Source organism: Pinus tabuliformis, chromosome 7 (genome assembly GCF_031772625.1).
Source record: "Pinus tabuliformis cultivar Carrire ecotype Pingquan chromosome 7, CPIR1, whole genome shotgun sequence".
Taxonomy (NCBI): domain Eukaryota; kingdom Viridiplantae; phylum Streptophyta; class Pinopsida; order Pinales; family Pinaceae; genus Pinus; species Pinus tabuliformis.
The window spans coordinates 662,361,073-662,376,525 of record NC_142293.1 but is presented as its reverse complement, the minus strand read 5'-3'; the positions used below and the strand labels follow the sequence as shown (position 1 = coordinate 662,376,525).

At 38.6% G+C, this 15,453-nt stretch overlaps 1 protein-coding gene across 3 annotated transcripts in view; it reads right to left on the bottom strand.

The window, feature by feature from the left end:
* The window catches only part of LOC149249187 (syntaxin-81-like), a 433,615-nt gene that overhangs the window by 342,882 nt on the left and 75,280 nt on the right, over positions 1–15,453 (bottom strand). For all 3 annotated transcript variants that reach the window (XM_089456197.1, XM_089456196.1, XM_089456195.1), the window contains 4 exons: positions 10,454–10,537; positions 9,967–10,071; positions 9,099–9,182; positions 8,762–8,806 (listed from right to left, as the gene is read on the bottom strand). In XM_089456197.1, coding sequence (XP_089312323.1) covers positions 8,762–8,806; positions 9,099–9,182; positions 9,967–10,071; positions 10,454–10,537 — 318 coding nt within the window. The remainder of the gene's footprint in view (positions 1–8,761; positions 8,807–9,098; positions 9,183–9,966; positions 10,072–10,453; positions 10,538–15,453) is intronic.

Here is a 15,453-nt window from a genome sequence, read left to right as displayed (position 1 = left end):
TAGGTTAAAAGGTTCCAAAAGTCATGGATCAAGCCAAATCTAATCTTAGCTGTTGATTAGAGATTTAATCTCGGCCGTTGAAGGACCAACGAGAAAAGTATAAAAGGAGGCTTGAGGATCAGTTGGAGAACACTCCAGAGTGATCAATCATTCGATTTGCTAGAGCAGGGTTGCTAAGCAAAAACGAGTCAATGATCAGCAGCAAGGGGAAGTGAGTACTAAACAGAGAGGCATAGACAGTGCTGAGAAACCAGCGCAGAGGCAGAAAGCGAAAAGCAGTAGCTAGAGTAGGCCACATAGAGACCAGTAGAGACGGACTGCGTCATCCACGCAGAGGGCGGAGGGAGTGATGCAGAGGGTCCCAGAGGCTGCGCAGTGCTTCAGAGGGTTGACGCAGAGGGTCCCAGACAATGCGCAATGCCTTAGAGGGCCGACACAGAGCGGTTTGGGGCTGACGCAAAGGCCAGAAGGGCCAGCGGAGTGCTTCAGAGTCGCTAGAGAGGATTTTGCGGGACAGGTTTTCTGAATACCTGTTTCCGAATAGAGAGGTATTGCTGCCATTTATTTTTCTCTGTTGAGTGAGCCCAGTTAGGCACCCAATTATACTCAAGGAAATAATGCATAATAATAAACCCTTTGAATAGCTGCACCGGTTTTCCTGCATTGGGTTTTTCTGGGGACATTTGTCCAAAAATAACGATGTCACTTGTGTGTTTGTTTTCTTTCAGTTGATGATCTGTAGATGTTGAGATTGTATTGTGTTTATTTCGTTATTTATATGTTTTAAATAACTTGTTCAGAATTGACACGTAGAAGAAATGAACCAGCAGAATACAGATTAATTTTCTAACGGATAGACTTAGAAAATTCAACACTCCTCAAGGATCTTGCCCATCTGTAGCCCTTTCGAACTACAACTCCAAATCAACCACCTCCCTTCTGGAGGTATCTCGATTTTCATGGTGAACTCCTCCTCTTCGATGTTCACAAGCGCAGCCTTCTAATCGTGTTTCTCATCCTTGTCCTTCTTCCTGAGAGGACACTGAGTAGCGTAGTGACCCATCTCACCACACTTGAAACACTTGATCTTCGAGACATCCTTCTTATGTCTCTGTTGCTCCGGTTGTCGCTTTGATGCAAGGGTTGCATTATCCTCCTCCTCCTTGGGCTTCGATCCACTGTTGTTGCTGCTTCCATCAAGTTTGACCTTGAATAAGTCTCTCCTCAACTCCTCTTGTTTTAGAGTTTCCCACATCTCATCCCAATTCAGCAACACTGCTCTGCCCAGGATACTCTGGACAAAGACTTACCACTCATCTGAGAGAATTGAGGGCCAGTCTAACTAACTCGGAATCCTAAGGTGTATGCCCCATAGTAGACAATTCATCACAGGTCTCCTTTAGCTTCACGAGGAATGGATCCACACGCTCCCCCTTCCGCATCTGAGCAAATCTCAGCTTCTGCTCTAAGTACACCTTCCGTTGCTCGGATGATCCCTGGTATAACGTGGCCAAGGCATCCCACATCTCCTTAGCAGTCCCTCTGCTAGCAATATGACACACCATGTGATCCTTGACTTCGTCAAAGATCATTCTCTTGGCCTTCGCCAATCCGGATTTGTACTTCTTCAATGGATATGCATCTATAAGGATAACCACCACGCTGTTGACGTATGTCTTGAGGGCATGCTCATCTAGAAGGAATGACATTCTTGCCTTCCAGTTGACGTAGTTGGATGCTCCATCCAACCTATCCTAATCCCTCAAGCCACTGGTTTCCATTTATGCCAAAAATATAAAGTTAAACGACCTCCCCTCTCTTCTATGTTGCTGTTGGGCTAGCCTACGCACTCCCTGCTGGAGCTAGTAAAACTGCTGCCCCTTGTTGCTGCTCAACTCTAGAGAATTCGAATTACTTTGCTAGGAATTCTCTGAGGAAGAAATTCCCTCAGATATGCTTCTCCTCTTTCTTCTGACGATTTTCTGCCTAGCAAACTGCCTGCAGAAAAATTTGCGTCCCACCAGTTTCTCACACTGAGGCTTCAACGTTTCTCCCTCTGCCCCGGAAAAAATTCGAACTGGAGTCCTCTTCGTTGACTCACTCGGAGAGAGGCTACCTCAAAATTTCTGCCCTCCGGCTAAGAACTGTGAAGCGAACAAAGTTCCTTCTACAAATTAATTACTCCAAAAGACCTGGAATATGAAGTTATCCATTGAGGATATAAATATTATATTAAATATGAATAAGAATGAGAATGATAATGATTTACAATGAGAACAAGAGGCTTGCTTATATATCAAACAAGTGTCTCTTCATGGAGAGTCATGTCTCATTTAAACATGCCTCTTCAACCTAATTACTAGTTTAACTAAACATTATTTATGATTATTATCGTTTACATTATATTTATATTATTTATATATTTTATTCGTAACATTGCCTCGTTCCTCAAAAAGCTTTGTCCTCAAAGCTTGTTGATGAAAAAGCTTTGATCTCTTTCTCGGCTTCAAATGACTTTCTTTCTCGGGACAATCATCTTCATTGATACAAGTTGATATGATCTTCTAAGTGGCAAACAAAATTGTCACATTGAGAAGGGATCAGACCATCCTAGATTAATCTTCTGTGTAATATTCTGAACATTGGAATTTTGTAACGACTTGTCAGTGTAAGACGGAATTGATGTTACGTCACTAGTATCTGGAACATCAGTTTGTTGTTTTTGGTCTGAACGGTCCCGATACGTAGCTTGGTTGATTTGTCTATTCTCATGATTGAGATGCCGATATGGGACTTTACTTTCCCTTACTGGGCATGTGGCACTTTTTAGATTTTCTTCTGGCGAAGATGTTGTTGAGTTGGTTATGGAACATTCACTAGGGATGTTCATTATCTGAACTGCAACATCTAAGTTTGTATTTTCTTCAACTTTCTTGTCTTTTTCTTGAGTTGTGATATTCACTGGATCGGTAGTCGTTGTTTTGTCATCAATTTGAATTCCTACATTTGATGCTTCCTTCTCGATAAGTTGTTGTACCTTGTTTTCTAATGACTTCTTTTCCTTCTTAAGTTTCTTAATTTGCGTCAGTAATTTTTCACTATGGTTTTTAAGTCAAGAAACTTCTTCATTTTTGTCAACAGTGATTTTGTCAATTTCATTTTGCATATTTTGTAATACTTTTTTACCTTCTTGAGAAATTACTTTTGAAATATCTGATATGTCTTCTGGCATTACTGAATTTGGTTTCAATGTAACATCTTGGAGTGTTATTTTCTTCTTCTTGTAAGAAAATACCTTTTCTTCATATTTAAGATGCCAGATCCTACCGTTTCCATCCAGGGTGATCCCAAAATAATGTCACCTTGATTGTTCAATAGGGTCTGAACTGAGAATTGCGATACAAATGTATAATCTTCAATGTTTAACTGTAAATTGGCTATGTCATATATTTTATTGCGAAAAAAGTCTAATTTTTCAGTTATATTTGACTCCGGGATCACTAGTTGGTTTGCGATTTTAGGTGTTATATAATTTGCATCTTCTGCCGGAGAAATAGAAATAATAACATCTTTTCCTGCGAGATTTCCTTTAATGTTAAATAACGCTTTATCGTCTCTAGGTAAGGTTTCTGGGAATCTTATGGCCTTCATTTTTGTATTAGACTCCATTTTTTCTCTTTTTGTTTTTTTTTTTAATTTTTTTCTTCCAATTTTTTTTTTATATGAATTCATATATTTTTTTCCCAAATTTTTATATATATATATATATATATTATTTACTTTTAATTTTTTTTTATAATATTTTTTTTCTTTATTTTTTTTTTATATATATATTTTTTTTAATTCTATTTCTTATATATATATAATTTTTTCTTAGAATATTCCTTTTTATTTAGATTTCCCTTTTCCTTTATATGTAACTATATAAAACTTACATCGTATCCTCTCTTTAAATAGGGAATTTATTTTATGCTCCTGTATAACTTAAATATCTATGCTTTTAATATTCCCTTTTTTTATATTATAAAAGTATGCTTAACTTTCTTTTTCCTCAATCTTAAAAACTTAGAACTCTAAATGCTACTTCGATTTCACTTTTATTTAAGTCGTATGCACCTTCATAAATTTATATAATAGTGCTCCTTTTTTATTATTTATGTTCGTGGCTTCTTATAGCTTATGGCTTATTACCATTAAGATTCCACAAGGCACATCCTTTTGACCTGTGGTCAACGCCCTTCTCCGTTTGGCGAATATTGACAGGCGATTGCTCGATATTTATTGACAAGCGACTGCTTGATATTTAAGAAATTATACAAATGCACATACAAGATTTATATGGTTAGATTGAACAATGAACTTACAGTTGATGTTGTGGGTGGCTCGGTTAATAGTGGTGGCAGAGGCACAGTCGACAAGCAGTAACTGACGGCTATAGATGGTGACCAACGTGGGGTTTGTGGCATGTGGAGGAAGGTTGTGGAGTGAGCAGGACAGAGCGCTAGATATTCCAAGTCGACAAATGTGTGGGTTTGTGGTGCCATCGCAATTGTGGAACATACAATGTTGGGTGTAGGCGATGGCTGTAAGGAAGACGGTGGAAACGGATACGGTGGTGGAAAAAGTAGGTGTAAACTATGGCTACAATACGTTGTTTACAATTTTTTTGTTTTTTTTTTACTTGTTTTTTTTAATGTCCAAAGGCCTAAAAAATGAAGAATTTCCCAACGTGTAGCGAAACGCTTCAATTATGACAGCAACAAGGTTGATGACGATTGATGGCCAATGGCTGGTGACCAGAGAACGAGCTCTGTGCAACAATGAAGCGGCCAAAGGATCGACTGCTCTAATACCAAATGAAGCGAGCAAAGTTCCTTCTACAAATTAATTACTCCAGAACACTTGGAATATGAAGTTATCCATTGAGGATATAAATATTATATTAAATATGAATAAGAATGATAATGATAATAATTTACAATGAGAACGAAAGGCTTGCTTATATATCAAGCAAGTGTCTCTTCATGGAGAGTCATGTCTCATTTAGACATGCCTCTTCAACCTAATTACTAGTTTAACTAAACATTATTTATGATTATTATCATTTACATTATATTTATATTATTTATATATTTTATTCGTAACAAACTGCGCAAACCCTCTGGGGTTTCAAACTACTGCTTCCTGCTCAGCGCTGGGTTCTATGACACTGCTCTCTTGTTCCACCTGCAACTCTGATACCATGTGAAAATTCCTAAACCAGAATTCCTACTGTAGCGACTGATGATATTTCTCCTACTTGTTAGATTTACATCAACAAGTTATTTGCAGTTTCCTATGGCAAACACTGAAATACATACACTGCAGCCTTCACTTAATTAATTTATATGCGGAAACAAGAGACTGAGCAAGAAAGAAAATACAACACAATAACACCGTTATTTTTGGACAAATGTCCCCGGAAAAACCCAATGCAGGAAAACCGGTGCAACAGATTTGAGGGTTTATTATTATTAAGTAGTAGCAAATTCTGAATACATCTCTGAATACCTCAAGGGTTATTCAGTTACAGAGAGAGAAATACTGGCAGAAATATTTGTGAGATTACCTCACACAATCACTGAGAAAAATCCTGGCAGATTCGGTCACTGGATGAGGTGCCTCTGGCAGGCCCTGCGCTGCCTCTACGCAGTCCTCATGCAATCCCTCGGTCAACCCCTCTAGGCACTGCATCACCCAGCCAACTGATCAATTTGCTGCCCGGAGTCATTGCTCTCAGCCTCCCGGTCTCACACCCCAGCTCCCGGCTTTTGAAATTGACTCTGCTGCAAAATTTCAGACTCTCTCTCACCCTCTACGTGGCCCTGTGTCAACCAAAGGGTGAGTAGCAGGTGATAGAGGAGGTCAACAACATTTTCAGAGGAAATATCCTAGTTCTAGGAGAGACAGTGAGAGGTAGGCCAAAATTCCTAGAGATTTTGTGCAAACGTTGCGCAAAGGTTGATGCAGAAGGATCTATGTGTGGCTAGGGAGGCAGTTTCGGGGACAGAAATTAGTTGTGAGGTGAGAGAAAATTCTCACAATAATTTTGCCAGTATTTTTCCTTAGATTAGATTGCCAGTAAAGCATCTAAATTATTGTACTCATACTTGCTGCTGAAGAAAAATAATAAAACCCTCATCTGCTACACCGTTTTTCTCGAGTTGGGTTTTTCTAGGGACAATTGTCCAAAAACAACTGTGTTAAATTTTTTTGTGTGTGCTAGTATTTTCTCAGTTTCCAATCCTATTATTTCCGCAATATTTATTTGTGAAGGTAGCAGTGTGATTTATTTGATATTTGTTGTAGCAGATAAATTGTTAAAATAATTAACAATTAGGAAAAAAGTTCCAATTGCTGCAATAGGATTTTTGTTTTGAAATTTTCACAAAAAACTGGATGATGGTTAATGAGGTGGGTGGAGCTCATCTTGAGCCAAGGTCAATGTCGGATCACCGGTGGGAGTGAGAGTTTTCTCACTAGATCTCTTGTCAGTTATTTCTCTGTATGAAAAGCTATATTTGAGTTTCCATAGATTTGTACTCAAATTTACTATTGCATAATAAATAAAACCCTCAATTGTTGCACCGGTTTTCCCAAGTTGGGTTTTCCATAGACATTGGTTCAAAAATAACAGTGTTATTTGTGTGTGTGTGCATCTATTCTTCCAGCATTATTTTTCTTCCACAATATTGTATTTGTGAAGGCTGCAGGGTTTCCGAATTTTCATAGGGGCAACTTTGTGAAATTGCAGGTCCAAATTTCTGTGTTTTGCTCAGATTTGACAAGGTTTGACCAACGTTGACTTTGACTTGGTTGGAGGAGATTTGAAGGAGGGCCAAATTGTTAAAATAATTAACAATTAGAAAAATAAGTTCCAGTTGCTGCAATAGGATTTCTGTTTTGAAATTTTCACAAAAAACTGGATGATGGTTAATGAGGGGGGTGGAGCTCATGATAAGCTTTTTCCCATGCACTAATTAATGTCTGGACGATCTTTTGCATTTTAACTTTCTTTTCCTTTTATTATGGCCATTTTATCCTTTTACCTTTTTTTAGCTACATCAACCTCTAGGGAAAAATTTCCAGCCCAAACTCGAGGACGAGAATAAGAGAGTACCAATTCCAATGAACCGATGATAAACAAGCACAAAGAATGGAGATGGAATCTACGGAATCATGGCTCCCAAGTAGTGCCCCGCCTATAACCCTAAGGCCTTAGAGGAGGTCCCACTGGACTACAGTCAAAACTAATCTACTTGGTAAAGTGAGAAAACAGGTTTATAGTCAAGATCAGTCAATGATAATATGGATCCCAACATTTGAGGAAGTGAAGGATCAAAATTGCATAAGAAGAAACTTTCCCTAGGCTGCTACAATACTTGATCCACCTCTTTGGATCTCCTTCCAAAGAAAATACAAATAATTTTATCCATACGTCCTCATGTATTAGATTGAGCTTTGAGACAGATTTCAAGAATGATGTGATGTGATAGGTAGCCAAAAGAAAACCATCAATCTTTTGAAAATTCTTCTCCCATTTTGAAGGGAGCTTATTTGGGTATCCTGGAATCTTCTTAAGAACAAAACGAGGATAAAATCCATGAATATCCCATGGTACAATTCTTAAACATATGCAAAAATTCAGAAGCAAGATGATACCTCGTAGCAATGATATGTGGATTTGCCAAGGTAAATATTCAAAAGCTTCACAATTATGCTTGTTTTACCCTACAAGCACAAGGTCTTCGAAAATCTATAAGGAACAAGGACTTTGTTGTTCCAATGGAATGACCAAATGAGTAAGCTTAGGTTAGGCTTTGGTTTGAACTCATCAAAAAGGTTGAAACATAGACTTTGAATATTCAAGAAGAAAGATTCAATTTTCTCCAACAATGGTGCCAAAAATGTTATCACAAAATCTAACATCTTAGTGCAAAGACTTCACAAGGTGCCAAGACTTGGTGGAACATCCCAAGTGTTACCACTGTCATCTTAGCAACAACCTCCCTCATTTAGTCAAGGATAAATCCAACACAAGGGAGGCTTCCCTAGTAGAACTTAGGATTATTAAGGAAAGAGACAATCAAGTCTAAGGCCTCCTACATAGCTACCCAAAATACCACCATTGAAATGTATCAAGCGAGGAATGGTTTAGGTGCCTAATGAATTTCAATTCCAAATTTGGTTTAAACTATCCTAGGTTTGATTTAGTGGACTTAACACGCAACAATCCCATGCAAAACAATCCCCAAACCACTCAAATATGAAAATTACCAGTGGCTATTGTAAAACTTGCATAAAAGGTAGGAAATTGCAACAGTAAACAAATTACAACAGCGACACAATTTAGTTCTCAAAATGAGTTATAAATTAGTAGAAAATAGAGCTAACATTATGAATAAATCTAGGGTTTCATTAACTTTTAAAATCTAAAAACTACAAGGCATATAACAGCCATTTAAAACAAGATGTCTAGCCCTAATTATGCAGCAATATAAATCAACAATGCATTTTTTATGCATTTTTTATTCCACCAATTCTTATACTAATTCCGGTCTGGTTCATAGCTTTGGGCCAAACTGGTTCTATTTCAGACTACTTTGGCATGTACATATCACAAAGTTGTGTCTAAAGCTTTAAGAGAAAATGCCTGAAAATCTCATCTTTATATGGATGGAGATAATAAGTATATACTATAAACACAAGAGAAGGTTCTTACCACACCATGCTTGTGTGCAATGACATCTGCATTAACAACATCTCCCTGAACACGAAGCCAAGTCAGTATTAGTCCTTTTCTTTCTTTACTCTCTATGCTTCTCTTCAAAATCTCTGTATGATCCCTGCAAGCTTTTATAAAAACTCCAACTTATGCATAAAACTTCCATATTTTTAGTTTTGGACACTAAAATCCTTTAGTAAAATAAAAAAATATCATTTTTCATAATAATCACTGATAAGGGACATGAATTAAGTCCATTTACTTTTTCCAGGGAAACAATAAAGTTTAGATTCCTAGAGCTTTCAAAGCAAAGCAAATGTGAAAAATTATAGACCTTTTTGTAGTGCTTTCCTTTACTCTCTATGCTATTCTTCAAAATCTGTATCTGCTCCCGACATGCTTCTACAAGTACTCCAGCCTGCATAAAACATCCATATTTTCAGTTTTGGACACTAAAATCCATTAGTTAAATCACACAAACGTTATGTTTTCATAATATTGACTGAAAAGGGATCTGAATAAAAGAGTCCATTTAATTTTTCCAGGGAACCAACAAATTTTAGAGATTTCAAAGTAAACCCATGTGAAAGGGATCATCATATGTGTTGTTATTTTATGTTTCTGTTTGTCCAATAATTTTTCTGTGAGAAGTTGTAACACTAGCCTACATGCCTACACCTTTGCCCAAACCTTGTCACTCTGGCCCTAAACCATGGGCTCAAGCGCAATGTAAGGAATTTCAGTATGCAAATTCCATTGGCCACCCTTCAAGTCAACCAAATTTCTCACACCATGGTATATATCTGGGAAAATCTTATTTAGTTCAATAATTGAAAGGTTGAAAGAAAAGGAATCATTGCTTAAGTTGCTTAAGTAGCTATCAGTACCAACATAAACATCCCTCCTACAAAGGCAACCAATAAAAACATTTTGTACCAAACATGAAATAAGATCAAGAACATCTTCCATGCCACCACTACAAAATTCACTACATACTGTTGCATAACTTTTGAAATAAAATACTAATGGAGAAAAAATATCTGAAGCAGAATTTGAAGCAGCAAATAATATAGTAGTTATCAGAACTGCAGCCTACATTATATACAGTGAGAAATGATTATTTACCAATAATGAAAAGAAATAATAATCATCATATAAACTGCTAGCCTTTGTGAAAGTTAATGAAGAGTCAAACTTCATACCTCATGTTCAATGTCATCCAGATCTTGCTCCCTGGTACGATGCCTATCCATATAATCTCTTTTGTGGTTTACAACAAAAATTTGTAAATTCTGGATACTTTCAAGCTATAAAAATTAGAAAAGCATTAGATCTCTTTCCTGCTGCTATCAAAGATAAACATCTTAGAACATTTTGATCCCTATACACCATTTATAATGGTGAGATTTAGACATGGACAGAAACCTAACAAAGATGAAATGTTAACCTCAAGATCCCACAAAAGGCAGACGTGAAAAAGCAAATAAAAAGCTACTTATTTCCCATAGGATGTTCTCAACAAGCATTTCTAATTCATGTATGTTTCAAATCCATACTTTTTTCAATCAACATTGTCACATCCACTTCTTATTGCTTCCAACTAGTACATTATAGAATTATCAGCAATATCTTGGTTGAGATTCTGTAAGATAGAAGAAAAGATTACAAAATATAGAATGGAATACTAACAGTTTTATAAGCTGCTTGAGTAAAAGGAGATTTTTGTCGAGGTCTTTGCAGCATCAAAGATTCTATTACTTTTGCCATCTTGACCTGCAGTTCATAGTATTTGATCCAATAATTTAAAAAAACTTACAGCTTATTTCATTAAAGCCCTGCTAACAGTTCATACATCTTGTATAATGTTGTAAGTCGAAAATTAAACCAAAAGATTCATTAAGTTAGCCATAACAATAAATTAGCTTTATCTTCAAATACACAACATAAGAAAGCTGTATGTCAAAGGCAATATTCAGCACTCCTAATATAGCAGTATCTCATCATCAACTAACTTTCCATGTAATAGCATTTTTATACTAATGTAATAAATGAGATGGAGAAAAACAATTTGATATATCACTGCACATCTATTACAGGGTGAGAAAAAAATCTGCATCAATGATGTAGTGCAGAACCAAAGCAGAGTTGCTCTAATTTAACTAACTTATCTGTAAGAAAGAGAATTATTCTGATTATGCAGTGAGAAAGAGACCAGTCCTGTGTAAACCTATAAAATGTAGGCATGAGGAATGTTAACCACCAATGTGGGTAAACCCTAGGAAAATAAATTTCTCCTGTTGTTTCAGCTTGCCTGCCAGCAGCCCTATCACGATCCACAGATAGATAGCCTCAGATGCCTCTCATTCACTCTCTGGTCAATGCTTTCTTCATCTAGCCTGCTCATGCAACGAGGGTGGGTCATCAAATATGAGGTATATTAACCATTTTTGTATTCAAGTTCTTTCATTTAATTTTTAAAGGAATTCTAGTATGGATCACAAGTTGAATTGGATAATAGAGTGCATTTGACTGTACACTTGTTCCCCTATTTCACCTTGGTGGTGATCACTTGCCCCTAGTCCAATGTGACCTTCCCTAAGGCCTTTCATTCACTCTCTAGAAGGGGCAAAAATAGGAGGCTCCGATTGAAATCACATGTCCATGGTAATCCATACCTAACACCTTCCATCTTCCCCCATGTATCCAAATCTCATCATTAGGATGATTGCTATTTGTCACCAGTATTGGTTCCTCATTTTCCTCATTCTTGAGTAGGGACCTAGAAATTCTGCCCTAGGAGGGCAGTGCAGAGAAAGAAAGAGAAAAGAATGAACCAAATATTAAAATACAAAATATTGGTAGGGATAAATGAAAGTGCATGGACAAAATTTTAGCCTCAGCTCTACTCCCCTCATTAGCCCTCACCCACTTCCTGGCTAAATGCACGAGCTATCTAAATGAAAGGATCATTGATTATCCCAACCTTGATGAACAAGGAAACACTTCATCTTTAAGGGGTCAATGATGAATCAATAAAAGACTGAAACATGTTACCCCTCCTTTTAGCAAGATTACCTATAGTAAATTTTTTTATGAACAGGGCAGCTTGTAGAATGGTATAGCCCTCCTTTATGATGTGGTTGCATTTTGATTTTTGGGTACTTTCACCTTTCCTAAGGCAATCCACGTTGCTCGAGGCACTTCACATATATTAAGGCACCAATCACACCTCCCAAGGCAATTTTGGGGCTAGTTATGGACACTTGGACCTCTCACATGCATGTAATATTTCTAACGGAAAAATTAACCTTAGATACCAAAAGTAATGAACTTAGAACAACAAGCAACTATGAACACAACCACAATTCAACATGCAAGAAATGCTAGCCAAAAAATCTAAGCCATTGTATTAAAATTGTGGATCCGAGTACATAAAATGGGTTGAACCAATGGAACCTGGGCTTGCTAGGCAAGCAGAGCAAACCCCAAAAAAGATGCCTCAGACTCAAATGAAGAATGACCTTGGAAGAGAAATGTGCACTACCCAGAAGATACACTGTTATTGGCTGCGGGCTGAAATGATTTTCTGCTCTGAATACTGCCTGGATCAAGTTGAAACTCCACCCAAACTCTCCCCTCCTAAAACCCACAAAAACCCAGAAAGGGTTTGGCCCAACTCCAAGCCGAGAGGGAACTCACCAAATGGTGTGAATTGCCTAGCTGGCCACTGTTGCATACTATTGTAGAAATTCTCTTGTTGTAGCAATCCTCAGGCCCTCCACTGAAGCATTTGCTCGACAATCAAAATCTCCCTCCTAGAATGCCAATTCCTTCAACCCCTTAGTTGTAATGTCCCCATTTTTATTTTTTTTCACAGTACAGCTAAGGTGGATTTCTAGGGCAGGTGATGGCCAGGTTAGTGGCACAGGTTTATGTCATCAGGGGCTCTGACGGAGTTTTGAGGAGTTTTTATGGGGTCCGATGACATTTGCTTGGCCTATTCATCGTCATGAGGAGTTCTTCACATCTTGTATTGGGTTTCGTGACTTTCTAATGATTCCCGTAAAACAGAGTTATTATTGGCATAACTTAATTAATTATGCTCAAGGTGGCATTCCGGGGATATTAATTGATGGGACACCTCAGTTTAATAGCTCATTGGAACCGGAACGAGAAGATCTACGAGATGGGATGCTGAGAAGTGACTTCCAGTGGCCGTAAAGAATATGGTGGGCGATTTACCATTTTTCTATTGATTTTGGGTAGCATTAGATGTGCTCTAGCTCCGAAATTTTGTGGAGAGGCTAGAACACATGAAATCTCCAAGACCTAGAAATCGTTTGGAGAAATTCCACCCAGATGAGGAGTTATTAAAATAATTAAACTTGTTAATGGGCTTAAGTCTAAACTTAGGAAAATAAAAATATTAATGGGTATTAATAAGAATATGGGTGAGAAACTTCTAAGTGACGAGGATCGAGTCTATTTTAATCTTAGCCGTTGATTAGGGACTTAATCTCGGCCGTTGATTATCAATAGGAAAAGTATAAGAGGAGGCTTGAGGGTCAACTGGAGATACACCAAGAGATAAAAGAGTTCGATTTTTCTGGGGGGCGCGGTTTGTTGAGAAAGTCCAGCTAAGTGATTTGAGTTGCAGTGAGAGAGGCAGTTTGGCAGAGGGACTTCAGTCAAAGGCCGAGGATACATAGTAGAGAGGCAGAGTAGTAGTAGGAGAGACAACGCAACTCCAGAGAGGGTGATGTAGAAGCTAGAGGGGCTGACGCAGTTCCTTAAAGGTAGCGCTGGGGTTTTCTGTGGGGCAGAGAGAGCAATAGTTCAGCATATCAACTTTTGAGCAAGGGAGGCTCACTGGGAGGGTGACGCAGCTGTAGAGGAGGTGACGCGGTTCCAACGTAGAGCTCGGAGCAGCCATCGCTGCTCAGCACTGGGAAGAACAGTTGTCATCTGTGGGGTTTGATCATCTAGTTGTTGGATTTGCCAAAATATCTGTTTCCGAATAGAGGTACTTCTACCAGGTTTATTCTCTGTTGGGTAAGCCAGATTTGGCACCCTAGTTGTATTCAGAAATCTGCTTAATAATACAAACCCTCTATATGTTGCACTGGTTTTCCTGAATTGGGTTTTTTCGAGGACGATTGTCCAAAAATAACGGTGTCCCTTGTGTGATTGTCTCATTTTATTTCAGTTCATGATCTGTATGTATGTGTAGTCTGCAATAGTGTTTTCATCGCTATTTAAATATTAAAATAACTTGTTCAATGTAAAGAACAAGTGGGAGATGATAAATCAGCAATTGCAGTAGGATTTATGATGTGTAGATTCAAAAATTCTCACATGGTATCAAAGCATTGCAGATCATAGGAGATTGAATACACCCATCGAGAGATCCAAAAAATTTGCTGCAGAGAAGCAGTTGTCCCGAGTGACAGCATTGTTCAGACACAAAGGAGAAGTTGCAGGAGTGATGCAGAGCCAAAGGAGTGACGCAAAGCCTCATGATGTGCCTGCGTCAGCATTTTGAGCCTACAGAGGGTTACACATATCCAGAGAGGAGCCCATGCAGTGACTACGTCAGCTCTCTGGGCTAGCGTAGAGCCTAAAAGGTTCGAATCAACCAGTGGTCAGGACTGGAGGAGTAGAGCAAATTCGATTTGAGGAGCTGGTGGGACGTTGTTTCTATTGGTGCAAAATAGTGTCTGTGGAGACAGAGCTGAGGTAGAGGGAGTCACTGCCTTGATAGATTTCTAGCCAAAGGAATCTAGATTCGGGTTGCAGCAGCAAAGGAGGAATGGAGAGGAAGTGATTCCACAATTAGCGGAAGGATTTTCGTGAAGGAAATCAGGACTTAGAGGGAGTCTAGAGGAGCTTGTTCCTTAGAGGGTTTCTTGCGCCAAAGAAATCCAAATCCAAGTCTTGCTAGATTGACAGCAGGAGAGGGAGAAGAGAACCAATCCTATTTTTGAGCAGAGATGACAATGAATGGGTTGAGGGATCAAGACAAATTGGATGGAGCATTCAATTTTGTCACCTGGAAGGCTAGGATCTTGGCAATCCTAGACAAACATCGCATCAAGGACTATGCCTTGAAGGTAGTTGTTGTGCCGGTCGACGTTGATCCGTTGAAGAAGTACGAGGAGGCCCAAGCTAAGGCCAAGTGCATGATCCTAGACAGGGTCAAAGATCATGTAGTACCACACATTGCTTAGAAGAACACAACAAGGGAGATGTGGGAGGCACTGACAACCTTGTATCAAGGATCTTCCGTCCAACGAAAGATGCTCTTAGAAAATCAACTGAGACAGTACTAGATGCAAAAGGGAGAAGAGATCGATCCCTTCCTTCTTAGTTTGCAAGGGATTCATGACTAGTTGACTTCTGTGGGGTCTACACCAGATCCTGATTTCATCGTCAGGACTGCCCTAAATGTAGTCACTGGGGACTGGGAGACTTTTGTCCAAAGTACCTTTGGCAGAGTGACTCTCCCCAGTTGAGAGGAGATGTTGGCAACTCTTTAACAAGAAGAGCTCCGAAGGATGACCAAGACAAGGAGTAGTGGCAAGGGAGCCCGCTTCAAGAAGGAGGAGGAGGAGGATGCAACTCTCACATCATCGGGACAGCAAGGGCAGCAGAAGAGAAAGAAGAAGGACATAACCAAAGTCAAATGCTTC